Here is a 15,949-nt window from a genome sequence, read left to right as displayed (position 1 = left end):
TGGGAATATGAATTATTCCAAGCTTTCTGTGGACTCTAGGAATTTTTCAGCCTCAGGCTTTCCAATTATTTTTTTCTCCAACCATGTAGAATTTCATTCCATGCATGCACAGATCAGTACTTAACCAACAACTCAAGGGAACCCTTCTGCATATCTCTGGAATTTTCTCTCTAACTTCCTTCTTTTTGGACACGTATTCTACTTGTCTTCCATAAATTCTAATTGCCTCAGCTTCTCCAAACTCTACGCTGTTTCTCAACAGCGTAGTTTTGGGCGTTATTTGGGTTTCCCCTCTTTGGGTTGCAGACTAGACTCTGCATGTTCTAACGCATTTGTTTTCTAACTCATTTGTTTTCCTTCTCTCAAAAATCACAGTCCTTCGCTTCCTGTTATCCAATGTTTGAAAACAGTTATTTCTTGGTTTTTATTTGTGTATGTGTTTTGTTTTTAGTTTTGTAGTTTAACAGATTAAAATAGAGGAGATAAACCATGTAAGTGCTCTAAAAACTAAGAGACTGTTTAAAAAGAAGGAATATTCTTTAGTGCCTAGTGCAACACAAAGGTCAAGTAAGATTAGGGCTGAAATGTGTCCATTAAATTTAAGAGCAATAAATAAAGGCATTTTTGATGTTAGTGAGAGCCATTCCAGTTGATCACATTGGACTGAGAAATACTGGAACATAATGACCAAGTGTAGCCTGTTTGACTCCATGGTAGTACTCTATAGAGATGTAAACTATTATTTTCTACTGAGTTAGCACACATGTAGACTGTAACCATTCTTACATATATGATAAAATATCTGAATACATTCGTCTAGAATACACTGATCTAGAGGAAAACAAGAGTATTGGTGACTGTTCAAGGAAGTGCAGATACATGACTTCAGTTAGACATGTGGTTAAATTAAAAACTGGACAGGACGCTCATTTTTCTATTGCCAACAGCACTATTAAGTTTGAAGGTCCATAGAGCTACATTTTTGGAAACAAAACAAAAATTTCTCAAGAGTTCCAAAGATTTTTGATGAGTATGAACAATGTTTTAAGTTTCTGTGACTGACATTTTGCATTTTCAACCTCAAATCCAAGCATCTGCCCCATTGCTTGACTCATGAACAAGCTGTACATAAACTTAAGAGGGTTCCATGTTATCTACAAAATCCTATGATGTGACCAAACTCTAATGAAACTCCTGAAGTTGCAGCTGATGCTTAATGTTCAGGATGTAAATCAGGGTAGAATGTAGACCAAGTTTTTTTTTAAGCATTTGTATGTTTGATACCATTATATTTACTGATCATTGAATAAACATTATATTGACTGAGGGCAATCGAAATATTTTGATTACTTTGAACCACTGTTAAAAATCTAAATTTCTGAATAGCTAGATACTTCATCATTATGAATAATTACAAAAAAATTCATACAGCCCTCACAAATATTTATAAGCAAGTATCCTACTATTTAAAAATCTTGGATGAGTATAATCTAAATGAACAGTGATTTGAGATTTATAGCTTTCGTTTCTTTGTGTCATGGATAATTTCTCTGTGCTGAGGTATGAGCACACACATCATCTGAGCTTTTATTGAACTAGAATACAAAGCCTGCCATCTTTCACTAGCAGGGTAATAGTGCATAAATCCTCTATTGCTAAACAAACATTACATCTAATTATGATTTAAGTTTCATGTTGGCTATAGTACTATCTAAACATATGGTTAATGGTCTCTTTTATTCTCTACTATAACTTCCTGAATAAACTCCCTGATTTGGAAAGGTCCCAATGTCTATCTGTACTGTTGACTAGTCTTTAAGAATTAATGCTTTCGTTTTATAAATTTGTAGCAGACATTTCATATTTTAGTTAAAGTCTAAAGACAGTTATTTTAGTTAATGAAGTCTAAGACATCTATTTTAGTTAAGTATCTCATAAAACAATTTTTAAAGTTATTATATGATTATAGTTTCTATAACATATCATAATTTTCTCTTTCTGATTATGGTCAGTTTTGTTTAAATAAGTCAAGGAAAAATTATTTAAAGGAATAAGTCAGTCATCCTTATTTTGAATTCTCATTCTACATCTGATGTTCTATAAGGCTGAGTTACTTGGGGGGATAGCAATTTTTTGTTCTATGCTTTGGAAACTATGGCCATGTTTGTAGTATAATAAATAATCACACTTTAGATCTTTGAGGTTAAAATACCTTTTAGGAGCATCCCCTACTGCAGGCCTTTTTACTGGATAGCAATGAAGACAGAAAAATACTGAACCAGAAAGACACAAAAAATAAGGCCAGGTGATATTTTAATATCAGAATCTGGGAAAATATTTCACCAAACATTTCGACAGGGAAGAGATAATAGATGGGAAGCTGGTGATTGTACATCCCATCCTGGAAAGTGTTGTCCCATAAGTAAACTGCTGGCAGGAGTGGAAGCAGGAATAGCCCTAGTAGTTGTGGGTATAAGAATTAAGCTGAGCAATCAAAGTGTGAGAAGTGCAAAGTGAGATCCAGCCAGACTTGGATCTGGAAATTTGGCAAGTTGTTATGCATATGAGTATGCCACAGAGCTGTAGATCTGAGAAGGATAATTAATAGAAAATCACCAGAAAGAGGTCATAGACTAAGTACAAAGCCTGTATGGTGGCAAACTCAGACACAGAGACAGGTGGTATACTCACCTGGGAGACAGAAACCACACTAGTTGTTTAAACAGGGAAAGTAGAATATAAAGAATTGTTAATCGGTAAAAGGATAAAAGAGGGATATAAAATGTCCTGAAGTAGTAGGTACAGAAGAGTAGCTACTACTTCCAGGGTGAGGGGTGGTGGACAGTAAAGGAGCCAAGGGCTAGGGGAGGGCATCCCCCTGCCCGCCACTCCCAACAAGGCTTAGGTTCAGACATAGTTGAAAAGAATGTGGCTACCACAGGAATGCATAGCCTGCTGGTGGTAAAACACAAACAATAGTAATAATACACAAAACTTGCCAGAGTTTGTGGGCAAGTGTTGGTCTATAGACGCTACCCATCATTGCTGGAGGATATGGGTATGCTGGAGCTACTTAGAAGCAGCCTGTTGTGGTCAGAGCTTGTGTGCAGACCTAAGCAGCCTAAGGGAGAGAGTGGCCTGATGGCATAGCTGGAATTCTTTCCGGGCCTCTGGGCTCCCATGCTAAATAATTAAATAATAATGATGGCAATAGTAATGAAGAACCAGAACCCAGACAGAAATGTCTTTCCATCACTATGGCCTTCTAATGAATAAGCCTAACGTTCTGCTACCTGGCCAGGGAGAAATGTCCACAGGGTCTAACTGCAGTATCACAAAGCAGGGCAAGGAGGAGTGAGTTTAGAGCTCAGGGACAGCAGAGTAATCACTAGCACAGCTGATCTGTGAAAATGATGTATTCCAAGACCTTAAATAACATTTAGAAATCCAGTTGAATTTTAATTAAAATGCAAGGAACTATGAGGTCTAAATCAGAAACAGAGAGCCTTAAGCAATAGGAGACGAAGAGACATGTGGATGAGCAGCAATTGAAGATTGCTGCTGAGATGAGATAAAGGAATTATTGAAAAGAAGCTAAAGATGCAGCAGTGTAATTAAAATAAGTATTGGTGGTATATACATACAAGAGAATTTTCATGGTGTAGAATGGAAAGGACAAAACGGAGAACAAATTTGAGAGGCAAATAGGGAAATGACTACAGAAAATAGTAGTATATTATTGATTTGGCAGACAGACAAAAATGATGTACTTTAAGAATTATAAGTGATCCTGAAGAAGAATATTGATAAATTAGAACAGAAGTAAAAATCAAAAACAAATTTGAAGAAATAGCACTGAATTAAAGAACAATTTTATTCTCAAACTGAAAGAACTCACCATGTTCCAGTAAATTAATTTTTAAAAAGACTCAAGCTTTTAAAAATTCTAGCAAAACTTGGCATTTTATTTTATTTTTTAAATTTTTTATGTTTTTAATATTTTTTTAACATCTTTTTTGGAATCTAATTGCTTTACAATGGTGTGTTAGTTTCTGCTGTATAACAAAGTGAGTCAGCTATACGTATACATATAACCCCATATCTCCTCCCTCTTAAAAAAAAAAAAAGTAGCTGCTTAAACATGAATATCAGAAGGAAAATAAAAAGATATCTTGAATTAGTAGCTTGATCCCCTTCTGTGCTAGTTTCCTTTTCCCAGAAATACACTTTGTACTGTTTTGTTAGTTGAGTTTTAAGTGTCTCAAGAGGTGGTGGATCTGGCACTTCCTTGGCAGCATATTTCACAGTCTAATAATCTTAATAACTTCAGTACTCTGGAATGTGTTTAATCCAGTCTTATTTGTTTGTATAGGTTAAAATTTTCCAAGGGCCTCTCATCACCCTAGCAATAGGAATTTTTTAATGGTCTCATCACTTTTTAATTGCTTAAACTTTTACTTTTTTTTTTTTTTTTTTAGTGTTTGAAATAAAAGGTTTGGAATGAGCATTAAAAAAAAAATTCTAGCAAAATTTCAAATTTCATATATAAAGAGAAAATCCTATGCATATCTAGGAAGAAGAAAAAAGGTTACCAGCAAACCACCTCAGTTTGGGCTTTTCTGCAAACCTAACTCTAAAACACAACATCTTAGATATCACTTCTCCTCTAAATTCTCCCTGGCTTCCCCACATCTGGCTTGGTGCTTTTCATACATTCTCATAGCATTTTGCATTTTCCCTATTATACCATGCTTATTCCACTGTGTTATATTTATGTATTTACTTCTCTCCCTACATTAGACTGTAAGGTATGTCTCTATACAATAAATGCTATAAAAATGAAATGATAAGGTAAAATGGCTTTGTCTAAAGTTCAATCTTTGAAGTAAGAAGTATTTGAAGGGCTTCCCTGGTGGCGCGGCGATTGAGAATCTGCCTGCTAATGCAGGAGACACGGGTTCGAGCTCCGGTCTGGGAAGATCCCACATGCCGCAGAGCAGCTGGGCCCGTGAGCCACAATTACTGAGCCTGCGCGTCTGGAGCCTGTGCTCCGCAACAAGAGAGGCCGCGATAGTGAGAGGCCCGTGCACCGCGATGGAGAGTGGCCCCCACTTGCCACAACTAGAGAAAGCCCTCGCACAGAAACGAAGACCCAACACAGCCATAAAAATTAAAAAAAAAAAAAGAAGAAGTATTTGAAGAAAACCTATACCTAACTCCTGCTCACCACAAAGACAGAGAAAACAGTTTCTTTCTTATTCAATAGCTTTATGGTTTCTGGGCACTCATATATTTTAGTAAATGCAGAAAGCAATTTTAACATTATGTTCACTGATGTTTCCCAAGCGACTAAACTAGAACACTACAAAGCATATAACAGACACATGATTAATATGTGCTTAATGGAAGCATAGAAACATTAGAATTAAAATTTAAAGATATTGCCCATGAAATGGTGTTAATCATTGCTGTTTTTATCTCCTCCATAGCCTTGTAACTGCAGCTCAGTGGGATCCTTGGATTTCCAATGCAATATAAACACGGGGCAATGCAACTGTCGCCCCAAATTCTCTGGTGCAAAATGTACAGAGTGCAATCAAGGCCAGTGGAACTACCCTCACTGCAATCCCTGTGACTGCTTCCTGCCAGGGACTGATGACTCAACCTGTGATTTAGAGACTAAAAAATGCTCCTGTATCGATAAGACTGGGCAGTGTACTTGTAAGGTATGTGCTGCCAAAATTCAGTAAGGAAAAACCTTACTCAATTCTATTTCCATTGCTCAGTTTTAACTTCATTCAGTTATTTATTCCTGCATCATTAGGCCAAACAGACAGACAAATGAAAATTCATTGCCAGACACAGTTTTTTTCTAGCATACAGATAAGCACTGATTTTTAAGAACTGATTTTCAACCAAAACCCAGCGTATTTTTCTAGCTCATATAAATGATATATTTTTGACAGTAAAGTTCAGTTTGTCTTTACATATTCACTTTGCTTCAACAAGAATAATGTGGGAGAGAAAAAAAAGACAGTTATCTTAAGCATCATCAGAGAAAATCGCAGCTAAATGATAAGGTTTATTTAAAAAAAAAAATTTCTCCTCAAATTAATCCGCAATCACTGTACACTGAAAAATATATTTACTGCTGTGGAAGTTCAGTAAAATTTCATCACGTATAAGCACTGACATTACAAACAGTAACTATATGCAAATTTCAGTCCTCATTAATATTGTTAAATGACGTAGGAAAACAGCCAATTAAAAAGGGTAAGAAGGGCTTCCCTGGTGGTGCAGTGGTTAAGAATCCACCTGCCAACACAGGGGACATGGGTTCGAGCCCTGGTCCGGGAAGATCCCACATGCCGCGGAGCAACTAAGCCCGTGTGCCACAACTACTGAGCCTGCGCTCTAGAACCCATGAGCCACAACTACTGAAGCCCACGAGCCTAGAGCCCATGCTCTGCAACAAGAGAAGCCACCACAATGAGAAGCCAGCGCACCACAACAAAGAGTAGCCCCCACTCGCTGCAACTAGAGAAAGCCCGCGTGCAGCAACAAAGACCCAACGCAGCCAAAAGTAAATAAAAATAAAATAAATTTTAAAAAAAAAGAGTAAGAAGGATTTTTTTCTCCCTTAGATATTTCTGGAAAATCAATCCCAGGATAAATGCAGTAAAGACTGTATCAGAAGTATCTTTTCAAGAAAAAGTCTATGCAAAGAGAGTCAGAGGAAACAGAAAGATGAAATCTAGGGAGTGGTTGTTAAGAGTCTTGAGAATTTAGGAAAATGGAAGGTTCTGCCATTAAAAGTCCTAGACAAAGCACAAAGTATGATGCTGCATTATTACATATTATGATTATACATTATACTTAATACATGCTGTATGTGTGTATATACAGTATTCAATAATAATTATATAAATCTATATTTTAACAGCCTGCCTGTTTTTTACAGCTTTGCATCACACCACTGTCTAGGAATCAATGTTTTTATTTTGCTTTCAAAATTCTCATGACTCTTTCATATTCCTCACAGTGGAATAATGGGAAATGTACTGCTTAAATTTAAAAAACAATATACAATATCCTTAGTAATGCATGTATTTATAAATAAAGCATTTTTTTAGACCCATGCCATGCTAACAAAGAGATTAACTACGTATGCTATTTGAGATGTGAGTCTGATATTCAGCATTCTTTTTTGTTTCATTGTCTTTAAAATGTGCTCCTGTTATTCATTCTTGAGTTTATTTCTCTCACATGTCACCGTATGGACCCTGAGGATCTCTCATCTTTCTTCAGGTGAATGTGGAAGGCGTCCGCTGTGACAGGTGCCGGCCTGGCAAATTCGGACTTGAGGCCAAGAACCCACTTGGCTGCAGCAGCTGCTATTGCTTCGGCGCCACTACTCAGTGCTCTGAAGCAAAAGGCCTGATCCATACGTGGGTGAGTAAGGACCTGCTGAGCCATGTAATGGTATAATGTTAGTTCCTGCTGGCGTCTTTTAGCCAGGCACTGAGGGGTAGGAGGAAATGGCAAAACATTTAAGTAACCTTTTCCCCTGCGCACGTTTAGAACTGGTAGAGGGGCCGTGTGCCATTAGACAGTTGGAGTAAATGTCGTTTTTATCCTGCCTTTAAAAGAGTTCATTTATTGCGGATAAGGAAATAGATGCCGAGTGAAAAAGGAAAACGTTATAAGGGAAATGTTATGTTTGGGGATGGGAAGCAGCTGCCTTCTGAAGAGCAAGGGCACCAGAGTGGGGAGAGAGATGTGTGTTCACGCGGTAATGAAAACCAGAACTTGCACATTTAGTCCAACCAGGCTTAGAGAATCGTCGCTCTTTAGGGTGGAAAAAAGTTCAGTTTGCCTTAATTTTCCTTTAACTCTTCCTACTTTTAAACTCTATTTATTGTTAGTGTAAAAGACCGGTTTTCACAGATGTTGTGGATTTCACTATGCAAACAAGCCAGAAGGGTTTATCCCCTCTCCTACCTGTTCATTGTGCACGAGTTCTGTTTCTCATGAGAACACTTCATCAGAAGGGGATGGGGCTGCAGATAGACATGCAGTCTATCACTCTTTTTTTTTTTAACATCTTTATTGGAGTATAATTGCTCTACAGTGGTGTGTTAGTTTCTGCTGTATAACAAAGTCAATCAGCCATACATATACATATATCCCCATATCTCCTCCCTCTTGTGTCTCCCTCTCACCCTCCCTACCCCACCCCTCTAGGTGGACACAAAGCACCGAGCTGATCTCCCTGTGCTATGCGGCTGCTTCCCACTAGCTGTCTATTTTACATTTAGTAGTGTATATATGTCCATGCCACGCTCTCACTTCATCCCAGCTTCCCCGTCCCCTTCCCCGTCTCCTCAAGTCCATTCTCTACATCTGTGTCTTTATTCCTGTCCTGCCCCTAGGTTCTTCAGAACCACTTTTTTTTTTTTAGATTCCATATATATGTGTTAGCATTCAGTATTTGTTTTTGTCTTTCTGACTTACTTCACTCTGTGTGACAGACTCTAGGTCCCTCCACGTCACTACAAATAACTCAGTTTCGTTTCTTTTTATGGCTGAGTAATATTTCATTGTATATATGCACCACATCTTCTTTATCCATTCATCTGTCGATGGACACCTAGGTTGCTTCCATGTCCTGCCTATTGTAAATAGAGCTGCAATGAACATTGTGGTACATGACTCTTTTTGAATTATGGTTTTCTCAGGATATATGCCCAGTAGTGGGATTGCTGGGTCGTATGGTAGTTCTATTTTTAGTTTTTTAAGGAACCTCCATACTGTTCTCCATAGTGGCTGTATCAATTTACATTCCCACCAACAGCGCAAGAGGGTTCCCTTTTCTCCACACCCTCTCCAGCATTTATTGTTTGTAGATTTTTTGATGATGGCCATTCTGACTGGTGTGAGGTAATATCTCATTGTAGTTTTGATTTGCATTTCTCTAATGATTAGTGATGTTGAGCATTGTTTCATGTGTTTGTTGGCAAGCTGTGTATCTTCTTTGGAGAAATGTCTATTTAGGTCTTCTGCCCATTTTTGGATTGGGTTGTTTGTTTTTCTGATATTGAGTTTCATGAGCTGCTTGTAAATTTTGGAGGTTAAGTTTAAAGGAGGCCTCCAAAGACTTAAACTCAGCCCCCTGCTGTGTTTTGATCCCATGCAGGTGACTCTGAAGCCTGAGCAGACCATTCTGCCCCTGGTGGATGAGGCGCTGCAGCACACAACTACCAGAGGCATCATTTTTCAACATCCAGAGATTGTTGCAAACATGGATCTGGTGAGACAAGATCTCCATTTGGAACCTTTTTATTGGAAACTTCCAGAACAATTTGAAGGAAAGAAGGTAAGGACGAGAACTTTGAAGTCACATGAGAACAAAATAAAATATGTTTTTAGAATAATGCTATTTGGAGATTTATCTAACTCATCATTCCTCATTCTGTTTTATCAGTTGATGGCCTATGGTGGCAAACTCAAGTACACAATCTATTTTGAGGCCCGGGAAGAGACAGGTTTCTCTACATATAACCCACAAGTTATCATTCGAGGTGGGACTCCTAGTCATGCGAGAATTATCATCAGGCATATGGCTGCTCCTCTAATTGGCCAGTTGACAAGGCATGAAATTGAAATGACAGAGGTAAGGTGGTTAGTTTTTGGGTGCCAGGATGCCAATGGATTTGCAGTCGGTTTTGGCAAAGTGGTTTCTTTTCTTGTTAACAGAAAAAATGGAAATATTATGGTGATGATCCTCGAATTAGTAGAACTGTGACCCGTGAAGACTTCTTGGATGTACTATATGATATCCATTATATTCTTATCAAGGCTACCTATGGAAATATCATGAGACAAAGCAGGTAAACTATAATGAATATCCAAGTTAATTTCTTATTCTAGAGTCTATAAGAGAGATCAGTAAGACATCAGACAAGAAAGATTTAAAAGTTTGGTTTGGGAGTGTGATGATAGAAGACTAGTCAAGGATGGCGTCCAGGTCATCTGGTGGAAATTACTGCCATTTCCCCCTAAAGGGAAACAGAATCAGAAGCAAGATTAAGGGGAAAAATATTGAATTGATCTTTGACATGGTGAATCTTAGATGTCAGGCAGAAATTCAGGAGAAGATGTCCTGCAGGATAGAGAGAATTCACTGCTGTGCTATAAATAGGTTGTAAGATTGCTGAGAAGGTATCCTCCTTCAACCGTCAGGGGAACCAGGCAGGGCCAAGTTGGTCCTGTCTCTCCCAACCATATGCATTCTCATCTGTTCACCCCAGTGTGCCATACTATATTGCCATTTTCCCTGTGCCTTATGATGTGAAAAGACTGGGAATCACATTGACTAGGAAAGTACACGGAAGAAGAACAAGAATGAATGTCATGAAAGCCAAAGGATGAGAATACTATAAGGGAGTAGGTATGGTTTTTCGTATGACCCAAAGAGGACAATTAAAAGGAGGCTCTTTGAAACTGACACTTAGGATCACACTGGTGACATTCATAATACCAGTTTTAGTGAAGTCCTGGGGCAGAAATAGTCTCAAGGTTTTGAGGAATGAATGGGATGCAATGAACCTAATATTATGAATGTAGACTATTGTTATCCATGAACAAAATCATAAATGGGAGGAATGAGGTCATGTCAAAGGTCAAGGGAGTATTGTTTAATGGGAGAGAGAAGTAAGCATGTTTATATACCATGGCGCTGGGGAAGGAGAGGAATTAGTAGCAAAATATAAATTAAAAAATGATAGAATAAAGAGAAAATAAATAATGGAGAAGCCAGGATACTTCAACATCATGAGTATACATGAGTATACTTGAGGTCATGTGCCTCAAGTATAAGGGAAAACTTATCTAATGAGATAAAATGAGGAACTGCGCAGATGTAGCTAAATGTATGCCATGGAGGCAGAAAGTTGAGTTGAGTCCATACACATAGTCTCAACTTCTCTGGCATATTAGCTTCTCTGTTGTGTCTATAAGAATATGAAATCAATAGATGTTTAGAAATAATCTTATATAACAAAATAGTAGATCAGTGCAGGAAAACAAAAGAAAACAAAATTATGAACCCTCTCATTGACAAACCAATGAATATAAAAATACCATGTTTCACTTCGTCCCAGCATGGACTTACATATACTACCATGGACTTATATATACTACTATGTAAAATACATAGCTAGTGGGAAGCAGCCACATAGCACAGGGAGATCAGCTCGGTGCTTTGTGACCACCTAGAGGGGTGGGGTAGGGAGGGTGGGAGGGAGATACAAGAGGGAGGAGATATGGGGATATATGTATAGCTGATTCACTTTATTATAAAGCAGAAAAGCAGAAAAGCACCACTGTAAAGCAATTATACTCCAATAAAGATGTTAAAAGCAATAAAATAAAAAATTAAAAAATAAAGAAAGAAAATAAAATACCTTAAAAAAATACCATGTTTCAAATGTTTACACTGTTAAACATGTAGCAGAAAATCCTTTCTTTGTTGTAGAAGATCCATATTGCTCTTCTGATTGTACCGAAAGTAGGGACCAAATCAAGGACAAAAATTTACTTTTAAGTCTATATTGTTTTGATTTTTTTCATGTTTCTCATTTCTAACAGGAGATTCTTTTTTGTTTTGTTTTGTTTTGTTTTTTACAGTAGGTCCTTGTTGGTTATCTATTTTAAATATAGCAGTGTGTACATGTCAATCCCAAACAGGAGATTCTTTTATATGAAATAATTTAAAAAAACATATACCAAAATATCTTGTCAGTTATATTGTTAATTATTTTAGAATTTCAAATGTAAATTAGGTGACAGAAGCCAAAGCAGGTTTGCATGTCCTAGAAGACTGCAGGTGACTTTGTGAGTGTGAAAATATGTTATTTTGAAATTGTTCCATGCTTCAGTAAAAAAGTTTGGTAGTAGAGAGAACATTTTGTTAGTGGATCTGGTAGAAACAATGTTGTCATGCATTTTTTATTACGCTTTCTTTGCCTCTCTCACACGGATTCCACCCTTCTTCGCTGTAAGGTTGCTTTTTTCCCCATAAGTCTCTTTCTCTTATCACTTTATTTCATATACCTCACTAAATAATATCCTTTGGCTTAGGAGTTCCTTTTTTTAAACACTAGAGTAAGTAAATACTTCACTTTTTCTAGGCTCAATAAAAACTAGAGTGAACATCTAGTAACGATAAAAACAAATAAAGCAGTGGATCAGCCCTTGATTTTGTAAGACAGTGGAATTTTGACAAAGGTCAGAGATATGTTTGAGTCTTCCTCTCAAAGTAGTTAACACATAACCCTGCATCTTTATTCAGTTACAAATTTAAATAGTCTCAGAAGCAGAGAGTTTGTTATACATGTGGTTTGAGGTTCTGACTTTGTACATATTGCAATGCTGAAATTTTCTTTTTTCTTTGCTTTTGTCCTCTCTTACATTTATTTGAAGAACTTAACGACTTTGTTTTTCAGTATTCATTTAAATAGATGCCTGAGTTTGGCCAAATCCCTGATTCAAGCAAAACAATTCCTCTCTGATTCCCTGAGGAAAAATAATGATGTGTTGCAGAAATGTCTGTTGCTAACACCATTCAGGTTTCACTTGGTTTTTAAATACTCACTAGTCTGTTGTGTGCATGCATGTGCCAGAGAAAGGAAGGTGATGCTAGAAACTCCTCAGGTTATAAAATGCCATGAGATACTAGCAGAGATGACTTTGCAACAAACACCGAGTTACCTTCCTACTCCCTCAGAGAACCCAGAGTCTTTCTTGTAAGACGGGAGTGGTTCATTTACAGATCACAGCTGCTGTGCGTCCTATAATGAGGGGAGCATGAAATCTGAATTTCAACTGAACATGTGTTTCATAAAGGCTGGCTGGTCTTCAGATTGTAGATTACAATGGGAGCCAAGTCAGAATGCACATTCATAATTCAGTGTCAGTAAAACCTACCTATTCTTGTTATAAAGTTTATGATTCAAGCTCCTTAAGCTATTAGAGGTGCGTTTTATTGAAGCACAACTATTCATTGTCTCATTTAAAAGTTTATTTGCAGAACATTTCATGTTACCAGTTAGTCATGAAACAGTCTGCGTTTATGGACTGTGTGTTTTTTGTTTTTTGTTTTTTTTATTTGTGGCTGTGTTGGGTCTTCGTTTCTGTGCGAGGGCTTTCTCCAGTTGTGGCAAGCGGGGGCCACTCTTCATCGCGGTGCGCGGGCCTCTCACTATCGTGGCCTCTCTTGTTGCGGAGCACAGGCTCCAGACGCGCAGGCTCAGTAGTTGTGGCTCACGGGCCTAGTTGCTCCGCGGCATGTGGGATCTTCCCAGACCAGGGCTCGAACCCGTGTTCCCTGCATTAGCAGGCAGATTCTCAACTACTGCGCCACCAGGGACGCCCGGACTGTGTATATTTTTTAATGTATAATTTCAAATTATTACAAAGGGTATCAGCATTTTTATTGCGAATAATTTTTTTCAATTATAAGGACCTTTCCACCAATAGGAAGGGTGGATTAAGATACTTGAAGGATTTATTCAATAAAGTTAACAAAAGACTAATTTGAGAAGTTCTTTATCCTCAGAAAGATATCAATATTACTAGCTTATGCTCAGTTGTTTCCTAGATGGTTTTCTAAAGTTCTTGAAAGGACGTTCAGAGATTCAAGAGCAAGAAATTGGGACCGGTTGCAAATTAAAAGCAATTTCACTAGTAACGACTGGAGATTTTCCAACAGGGAATGACCTTGGGTGGTCTGTTTGAAAGAATGAAAATGTCTAACTAATTGGCCATGTCTACCTGAAGCCACTCACATTTTTAAAAGTGGGAGGAAAACTCTTTATAATAACTTCTCAATAGGACATCAGACATCTAATTTCCTAAACGCTTTATGATTCATGTGAATATTTTGCTAATGTGTAATCTCACCCTTTGGGGAAGCAAAGATGCTGGAATAAGATGTGGCACACGGAGCCCCTGGAATTTAGCAGCTTCAAAACAATAGAACAAGTTTGTGGTTGTTGACAAAACCTTGAGAAGACCCTTCTTTCAGGATTGAGTGTTTGCTAGGTAAGCTTAATTTACTGGTACCCCCATCTAAGTATTTGCTCGCTGTTCCAGGATTTCTGAAATCTCAATGGAGGTAGCTGAACAAGGACGCATCACAGCAATGACTCCTCCAGCTCACTTGATAGAAAGATGTGATTGTCCCGCAGGCTATTCTGGCTTGTCCTGTGAGGTAAGCTGGCTCCAACTAACCTTCTTAAGCCCCACTCAACCAGCCAAATGGAAATACTCCCAGGACCACCTTTACTGCAATCAGTTTTACTTTAAGGCATACCCTCAACCTATTTTATCTGATCTTCCACTCACAATATGAGACGCAGTAAGAAGACCATGATGTCATTGCTCCCTAGAAGTAGGAATCACAACTCAAGGGAAATATCTAATAAAAATGAAAAGATTTGTAAAAATATGAAACAGTCAGGAAATAAGAATGTTTTCTAAAGGCCCCTTTCTTGTAGCTGATCTGTTTTCTTGGCACCTTTTCTGAACAGAGACATTTAAACTGCAGTGATTATGAGACAAGATAATATTGGGATTTGAAAGATTGTTTTTATATAGAACATGACAAAACTTAGGCAATAAATATCAGACTGTTCCCTTTAACACAGGCTTCTCAGAAGGACATAAATTGTTCCAATAGTGCCACTGTCACTCAGTCATTATATTTTTAAAACTGCATTTTTTACTTTCTAGGATATTCCTTTGACTATCTTCAGAATTGGTCAATTTTCTAGATCTTTATTTTGTGGAACCAATTTAATTTTTACAAATATTAAATCTTAATAGGAAGAGTATGATCTAGGGAGAGGTAGAATTGCTGAAAAAGTGGCCTGGATTTGAATCTCCACTTCATCATATACTAAGGCTGAGACCTTGTGCAGCTTGTACACCTGCTTAAGCTTCAGCTGGTAAATTTCCAAGCCCCTGAGTAACTGCCACCACACTCACCCCTTCTCCTGTAGACCCTATAGTCCTCTCCACAGTGCAACAAATAAAGGCTGGCCTGGGAGGGGCCTCCAGGACCTGCTCCAGCCCTACAGCATGGATTCTTTCCCCTTAGTCAGATTGGTTGGTGGCCACTACGTACTAGTTAGATATTTTTAATATCTCCCGTACCTACAGCCCAAGAATCACATGAAGGCTAAATGAACTAGAACTTAAGCACTTATCACAGTGCCTGGTAGTAGTCATAATAATAATAACCAAAGTCAATATGGTTAATAATGTTATTAATGGAATAAGTAGTTATAGATCTAACTATTGATTTATTTATAAATACAGTTGACCCTTGAACAACATGGGTTTGAACTGCCTGGGTCCACTTATGTATGAATTTTTTTCAGTAAATATACAATGGACCCTCCACGGGTTTCCAGGCCACAGATCCAACCAACTGCAGATCAGAAATTCCATCCGTGGTTGGTTGAATCCACTAACGCCGTACCAGCAGATATGAGAGAGCCGACTCTGGGACTTAAGCATCGACAGAGACTCATGGAACTAATCTCCTGGCAGATAGTGAGGGAGGACTGTAATTTTGTATATCTTTTGTAAATAGGATTTGAGAAGTTTTATTAAGTATGGCTCAGAAGGCAGGTGAAGTACACTTGAAAACAATGGCTATAGCTCTCTTGAGAGGTGGCGTGGTACAATGAAAAGGAAAAAGGAGTTTGGGCTCGGTGAAGCCTCCCTAGCTTCTCCACTTGAACAGGACATTTGCTCTTTGTTACTGAACTTTGGGGTTTTCGTACCCATAGAATCATCATGAAGATTAATTTAAATGAAATCATACATATAAAAGCTCCTTTGTAAATTGAAATGTCATTCAACTTAGTTGCCATTGTATGAA

At 37.9% G+C, this 15,949-nt stretch overlaps 1 protein-coding gene across 7 annotated transcripts in view; it reads left to right on the top strand.

Moving 5' to 3' along the window:
• LAMA2 (laminin subunit alpha 2) overlaps nt 1-15,949 on the top strand; it is a 603,913-nt gene that overhangs the window by 408,261 nt on the left and 179,703 nt on the right. For all 7 annotated transcript variants that reach the window (XM_036871358.1, XM_036871360.1, XM_036871357.1 and 4 more), the window contains 6 exons: nt 5,490-5,726; nt 7,309-7,452; nt 9,197-9,376; nt 9,485-9,673; nt 9,757-9,890; nt 14,155-14,272. In XM_036871358.1, coding sequence (XP_036727253.1) covers nt 5,490-5,726; nt 7,309-7,452; nt 9,197-9,376; nt 9,485-9,673; nt 9,757-9,890; nt 14,155-14,272 — 1,002 coding nt within the window. The remainder of the gene's footprint in view (nt 1-5,489; nt 5,727-7,308; nt 7,453-9,196; nt 9,377-9,484; nt 9,674-9,756; nt 9,891-14,154; nt 14,273-15,949) is intronic.

This window comes from Balaenoptera musculus, chromosome 12 (genome assembly GCF_009873245.2).
Source record: "Balaenoptera musculus isolate JJ_BM4_2016_0621 chromosome 12, mBalMus1.pri.v3, whole genome shotgun sequence".
NCBI lineage: Eukaryota > Metazoa > Chordata > Mammalia > Artiodactyla > Balaenopteridae > Balaenoptera > Balaenoptera musculus.
Note: the sequence above shows the minus strand (reverse complement) of the source record. Positions and strands in the feature narration are given on the sequence as shown.